Consider the following 7,729-nt stretch of genomic DNA (forward strand, 5'->3'; position numbering starts at 1 on the left):
GAGGCATAATGAGAACATATTTCAGAGAGACCTAACCTAGTCTAGGGATTAGGGTAAACTTTTCTGAGGAAATGATTTTGAAGCCGAGATTTGAAAGATGACTAGGAATGTTCCAGGTAGAGGGAACAACATGTGCACACGCTAGAGGGCAAGGGAGCGTGATGTTGCAGGAACTGAAAGACATTCAGTATGACCAGAGCATTTAGGGGAATAGCAAAAGACTGACAGAGGCCAGACCATTCGAGGTCTAATAAGCCACATGAAGAGTTCAGACTATTTCAGTTGCTCATACACTAAAGAAGGGATACGCAATTCTGGTTGCAAATTGGATCAGAGGGAAGAGAGACTGGAGGTAGAGAGATGGTTTAGAAGGTTATTAGGAAAATCTGGGAGAGGATGATGGCAGTAGAGATACAAAGAAGTGCATGAATCTGAGAAATGCTCAGGAGGCAGTAGTAATAGGACTTAAAGATTTATTGGATGTCAGAGATTTTAAAGGATAGGGAAGAGTTAAGGATGAGTATTGAGTAACTGGTTTGGGAATGAAGGGTATGATGGTGGCTTTCACTGAGCTGGGGACATTGCAGAAGGAGCTCTAGTTATCCAGTGGAGAAGAGACGATGAGTATACTTTTGGCTATGCTGTGATTGAGGTGCTGGGAGAGTATCCAAGGAAAGATGGTATGTAGGTGGCTGGATATCCAAGTCTGTGTCTTGGGACAAAGATGGGACTGAAACCATTTGAGGATCATCAGCAAGAGGAATGAATCTGATCACCTATGTTGGGTGTGCAGAGTGAAAAGAACACAAGGCCTCAGAAAGACCCCTGAGATGCACTAATATTTAAGAACTGGGTAGGAGAAAAGATGACCACAAGGGAAACTGAAGAATACGCTAGGGAAGAAGGTAGATCCAGAGAGTACGGCTCTTGGAGACCAAAAAAAGAGAGCTTTTCTTTTCTTTTCTTTTCCAGCAAGAAGTCATAACTTTGTTTATGATAGAAACAGCACAAATTTCAAACCAAGCTGCAGTTACTCCTTTGAGACACCAAAAAAAGTTGCTTTCAGATGGTTACATTGTTAATTCCATAATTGCATTTACAATATCATTACTGCTGTTCTTCAGAGCTTGGACTGCCTTTGCTCTCGACACATTTGCTTGTGACATGACCAATTCTATATCCTCAACTTCTACACCTGTTTCATCGACCTCTTCCTCTTCACTCTCCTCTTGTACAGTTGGAGTCTGTGTGTTTTCTTGAATATTTGAGACAGCTTCACCTTGAACTCTGAATTTCTCAGCAGCTGCCAGTTGTGCTTGCTGAGATAAATCTTGGATCTTGGCCTCCCCAAAAACTATGTAGGTATCAGAAGCAGGGCTCTTGTAGACATCTGGTTTTGTGACGACAAAGAGGATATTCTTAAATTTCCGGATAGTGATTCTAGTCACTCCTGTAACTTGTAGAAGACCCATTTTGGACATAGCCTTCCGTGCCTTCTTTTCACTCCGACTCTGTTTTGCTTTACTAACTGGTTCTTCATCAATTTCAGCTGCTCCCATCAGCTGGGCTTTTTGTGTGGTGGTCTGGGTGGAATCCTGTTCTTCAAGCCCTGGTACTGATTCAACACTGTAAGATGCTGTTCCAGAACCTGTCTCAGCCTGGGGCTGCGGCAACTCCCGCTCTGTAGCAGGGACGGCTTCTGTGACTTCGCCGGGCATTTTGTGCGGGGAAGGCGGAAGCAAGATGGCGGCAGAAAGAGAGTGAGCAAGAGCGTGACCCGCTCCTGTGGCAGAGGGAAGCAGAAAGAGAGCATTTGAAAAGACATTTGTCAACGGTGTTACATATTGCCAAGAGGTCAAGTTGGAATGGAAAAGGATCTATTGGATTTAGAAACTGTAAGTTACGTGGTCTGAGTGGTGTGGTATGAGTGGCACTTGGGAATTGTTTAATGGTCAGTTCATTGAAAAAGTGACTAAATTGGGGAATCGCTTTTTAAAATTTACATTATTTAACATGCTATTTTAACTGAAAACATATCACTGTACCTTTATTTGCCAATCTTTTGATAGGAGCCCTAAACCTTTCTTTGAGTATGATCTGTTTATTGGAATTCAGCCTCAGTTTTCTCACGTAAATCATATCCATAAAGGTAGTGTCTCTCATTCCCTGTTTTAGTTTATTTAAAATAGACCAAGAGCTCAAAGGTGCTCATGAAGCAGTCTGAATGCAGAATCCTAGATGTTTATGTTTCCCTCGATCTTTTCTTGCTCACCCCAATTCAGTGGAAAATTGTAAATCTTTCCAAACCATTCAATTTAATTTGCACAGAAACAACTATTTTATTTTTTCTATTTATATTTCATATAACAGTTATATAATGAGTATATGTAATAATGAGTTAAATTACGTAATTATAGTAATAAGAATACCCGGCATAAATAGGTTAAATAAACACAACTGATTCTTGGTAAGCCTATAACTACATAGAGAAAACAAAAATCCATAGAAAAGAAAACCAAAAAACAAAAATCCATGTATGTACTATGCAGTAGCACGTTAGCTATAGTGCTACCGCCTATATGTTTTATAAAGGCAACAGACAGTATCAGTCAATTTGTATTATGTTAGCTAAATATACGTTAAGAGAGTTTTTGCTTTAGTTACAGGGGATGGTTCAGAAGGCAGTTAGACTGCAGTGAGCTGAGAAGTAGGAATTGAAGAAATGGAAAGATTGGATTAAATCAGAGTACTCTTACAAGAAGTTTAACTGTGCGGGAGGAGACAGTGCAGTAGCTGAAGACATAATTATAGTTGGCAGATAGGTAAACACATATTCTTCCCAAGAAGAGACCTGAGTATGTTTAAATTCTAGAAGGAGTAGTTAAATACAAATGAAAGAGGGAAGTTGATCAGTGAAGGTTCTGAGGAGGCAGGAATGAAATCCATGGCACATATAGAATGATTAATCTTGAATAGCAGGAAAGACATCCTTTTCATTGTAATAGGAGGAAAGAAGAAAAATATGGATTTGGGTGCAGGTAGATTTTTAGGTTTGGTAGCACAAAGTCAAAGGAGTTCCTATCTGGTGACATTTATTTTTTTCTAAGAGGTTAGAGAAGCTGTCTGCTGAGAGTCAGGGGAAGGCAAGAGAGTTAAAGGTTTATGTATGATGGAAAAGATTTGGAATAGGTGCTGCATAGAAGGAAGAAAATGATCACTAAAGCAACACAATAGAGTTGTAATTCAGTGTTGAGGTCCTAGCTGAGATAGGCAAATACTGTGCTATATGCTGGGTTGAGCAGGTTAAATGGGAGGAACATGCAAAGATAGGTAAGACACAGTTTCTGTTCATCAAATGAGAAACAGAGACATAAAAACAAACCACTTAAAAAGAATAGAAGATATAAATTGTGGCATATTGTGAAAATTAGTAAACAAGGTTGCACACAGCCACATTAATAAATCTTAGAAAACTTATTATTGGTCAGGTGTGGTGGCTCACGCCTGTAATCCCAACACTTTGGGAGGCCAGGGCAGGAGGATCACAAGGTCAGGAATTCAAGACCAGCTTGACCAACATGGTGAAACCCCGTCTCTACTAAAAAAACTACAAAAATCAGCTGGGTGTGGTGACATGCCTGTAATCCCAGCTACTCAAGAGGCTAAGGCAGGAGAATTGCTTGAACCCGGGAGGTAGAGGTTGCAGTGAGCTGAGATCACGCCACTGCACTGCAGCCTGGGTGACAGAGCAAGACTCTGTCTTAAAAAAAAAAATAAAAAGAAAGAAGGAAAGAAAAAGTGAGAATGATTATCATAAAAGTCAGATCATGATTACCTCTAGGAGAAAAGAGAGGAGTGTGATCAGAAAGGGACATAAAAGGGACTTTTGGGGTGCCAGTGATGTTCTAGTTTTTGACCTGGATAATGGTGTATTTAGTTGCAGCTCAATCAGGGAAGCAGAACCTCTTTGGGTCATAGGATAAGGGATTTATTATAGGAATTAGACCTTACACGACTGTGGGAGGAGCTGGGGAAGTAACACCTCAAGAGGAAGTTGGAGGACCAGTGGAGTCACCAATTGATCCAACTGAGAAACCAAGTGCATCCGGCTGCTGAAATGAGACTGCACAGACTCCTTTGGCTAGTGAAGGAGTCTGTGGGCAGCTGTTGCTTCTGTGAGTCTGCAGCCAAACATCTGGTCATGAGCCTGGGACCGCTGTTGGGAAGAAGAGTTGCGTGTGGCACACAGAAGAGCAAGGACACCTGGACCCTGTGAGACCTGTGCGTCTCTCTGTGTCCACACCCACCACAGCAACTTGCAGAGAGAAGGGCTGCTGCTTCACCTCTGCCTCCCAAATCTCACACAAGCTGCTCTTTTGGCCATGCCTGGAAGGGGACTCTGGGAAACACAGGTCCCAGGTTAATCAATTTGAAATAAAATGATCCAGCACAGGTGGTCTCATGAGTTTCACTTTATAATTATCTGTGATAATGTGCATTTACAGTTCAGCATTTTTCTAAAGTTATTATAATTCATAAAAAGACTGTCAATCAATCAATAAAAGAACAGGCATGGCATTTCAAGGGCCATATATAATATGTTCCCATCGTGTTATTAGAGTATGTTTTTAAAAAATGCCATGAAGCTAAAGAGACAGCTCTGCCTGGGGGCATTAGGAATGTTTTCATAGAAAAGGAGACATTTCAATATAGTAATAAAAATAGCTACCATTTATTGACCACTTACTATGTATGGGACATTATAATATGCTCTTTACTTATATCATTTTGTATAATTTTTACAACAATCCTATGAGCTAGACATTATACTTCCAGTTTTTCAGATAAAGAAACTGAGGTCCAGATAAATAAATTAACTTGCACAATCTAACAAGAAACAGATCAGAAATTTGAAATACCTCTAATTTACTCCAACCACGCGGAGCCACTACTTTCTATGGCCTTCCATTTGAGTCTGTTTTTTCTTTTTGGAGACAGACTCTCACTCTGTCACCCAGGCTGGAGTGCAGTGGTGCCATTATGACCCACTGCAGCCTTGACTTCTAAGCTCAAGCAATCCTCTCACCTCAGCCTCTCAAGTAGCTAGGACTACCAGCCCTTGCCACCATGCCCAATTAATGTTTTGTATTTTGTTTTTGTAGCGATGGGGTCCCACTGTGTTGCCCGGGCTGGTCTTGAATGCCTGGGCTCAAGAGATCCTCCTGCTTTGGCCTCCTAAAGTGCTAGGCTTACAAGCATGAACCACTGTGCCTGGCCAGGCTTTTTAAAATACCATCTTTTCTTACCCAGTCTTCCATTTGAGTCTTCACAGACAGTAAAAATATACCTGGCAGGCAGAAGGAATGGCATGAGCAAAGAGTTGGCAACATGAATGAGTGTGGTTTGCTTAGGAAAGATTCAGAAGGTTGACGAATGTCTCTGTAGGAGATGGTGAAAAAGGTGAAAGATAAGCTATAAAATTTATTGAAGATTTTTTATGCCCCGATAAAGTGTTTCCAATTTATCCTCTAGTCAAAAAGAAGTCATTGGAAATTAATAAGTAAAGAAACAGCACTAACAGATTGTTTTCCTGGCAGTGATTATTTAATAGCCATCTCTACCTTTGTGTCTGGGAGTAGACTTTTTACCTGGACTCTTCATTATTCTCTTTTTTTTTTTTTTTTCTTTTCTTTTTGAGACAGAGTCTCACTCTGTTACCCAGGCCGTAGTACAGTGGACTGATTTTGGCCCACGGCAGCCTCAATCTCCTAGGTTCAAGCAATCCTCCTTCCCCAGCCTCCTGAGAGGCTGGAACTAGAGGCACAAGCCACCATGCCCAGCTAATTTTTTTTTTTTTTCTTAAATAGCTAGGAGGTCTCACTTTGCTGCCCAGACTGTTCTCAAACTCCCGAGCTCAAGTGATCCTCCTGACTTGGCTTCCCAAAGTGCTGGGATTACAGGCATGAGCTACTATGCCCAGCCTGACTCTTCTTTATTCTTTACATAGAACTTTCCATCACATGATTTGTTTTGATCTCACAATTAGCCTATGAAGAATGTAGAATAGGTATTATTATCTCCATTATATGAACTTCAAAACTGAGGCTCAGTAAGGTTAGATCATTTGTCCAATGTCACTTGGCTAAGTAAGTGACAAACTTTGGAAACTTTGGAAGAAAGCCCACATTTCCCTGATTCCCTGTTTTCTCTTCTTCCTACCCCATGTTGCCTAACTTGACCTGGGCATATGTGAAAGTAAAGAAAACAAAACGAATCAAAATCCCTGTGCGTTTTCCAGTGAGCTGTAGCCAGGCCAAGTGAATTTTCTGTCTCTTGAATTCTAGGAGCTGAGAACTGATTGGCATCATCATCTTTTGAGAAATTAAACTTTAGTCATGAAATTTCTATTTGTACCAAAACAGAGATATAGATCAATGGAACAGAACAGAGTCCTCAGAAATAATACCACACATCTACAGCCATCTGATCTTTGACAAACCTGAGAGAAACAAGAAATGGGGAAAGGATTCCCTATTTAATAAATGGTGCTGGGAAAATTGGCTAGCCATAAGTAGAAAGCTGAAACTGGATCCTTTCCTTACCCCTTATACGAAGATTAATTCAAGATGGATTAGAGACTTAAATGTTAGACCTAATACCATAAAAACCCTAGAAGAAAATCTAGGTAGTACCATTCAGGACATAGGCATGGGCAAGGACTTCATGTCTAAAACACCAAAAGCAATGGCAGCAAAAGCAAAAATTGACAAATGGGATCTAATTAAACTAAAGAGCTTTTGCACAGCAAAAGAAACTACCATCAGAGTGAACAGGCAACCTACAGAATGGGAGAAAATTTTTGCAACCTACTCATCTGACAAAGGGCTAATATCCAGAATCTACAAAGAACTCAAACAAATATACGAGAAAAAAACAAACAACCCCATCAAAAAGTGGGGAAAGGATATGAACAGACATTTCTCAAAAGAAGATATTCATACAGCCAACAGACACATGAAAAAATGCTCATCATCACTGGCCATCAGAGAAATGCAAATCAAAACCACAATGAGATACCATCTCACACCAGTTAGAATGGCAATCATTAAGAAGTCAGGAAACAACAGGTGTTGGAGAGGATGTGGAGAAACAGGAACACTTTTACACTGTTGGTGGGATTGTAAACTAGTTCAACCATTATGGAAAACAGTATGGCAATTCCTCAAGGATCTAGAACTAGATGTACCATATGACCCAGCCATCCCACTACTGGGTATATACCCAAAGGATTATAAATTATTCTACTACAAAGACACATGTACACGTATGTTTATTGCGGCACTATTCACAATAGCAAAGACTTGGAATCAACCCAAATGTCCATCTGTGACAGACTGGATTAAGAAAATGTGGCACATATACACCATGGAATACTATGCAGCCATAAAAAAGGATGAGTTTGCGTCCTTTGTAGGGACATGGATGCAGCTGGAAACCATCATTCTTAGCAAACTATCACAAGAACAGAAAACCAAACACCGCATGTTCTCACTCATAGGTGGGAACTGAACAATGAGATCACTTGGACTCGGGAAGGGGAACATCACGCACTGGGGCCTATCATGGGGAGGGGGGAGGGGGGAGGAGGGAGGGCTTGCATTGGGGAGTTATACAAGATATAAATGATGAATTGATGGGTGCTGACGAGTTGATGGGTGCAGCACACCAA

General features: G+C 40.8%; 1 protein-coding gene across 1 annotated transcript; it reads right to left on the bottom strand.

Annotated features, from left to right (window-relative positions):
- Positions 1-964: 964 nt before the first annotated feature.
- On the bottom strand, positions 965-1,719 carry NACA2 (nascent polypeptide associated complex subunit alpha 2). The gene has a single exon (XM_010364073.2). It carries the CDS (start codon positions 1,716-1,718, stop codon positions 1,071-1,073), a length of 648 nt encoding a protein of 215 aa, XP_010362375.1. The 5' UTR covers position 1,719; the 3' UTR covers positions 965-1,070.
- Between the last annotated feature and the right edge of the window lie 6,010 nt (positions 1,720-7,729).

Source organism: Rhinopithecus roxellana, chromosome 19 (genome assembly GCF_007565055.1).
Source record: "Rhinopithecus roxellana isolate Shanxi Qingling chromosome 19, ASM756505v1, whole genome shotgun sequence".
Lineage (NCBI taxonomy): Eukaryota > Metazoa > Chordata > Mammalia > Primates > Cercopithecidae > Rhinopithecus > Rhinopithecus roxellana.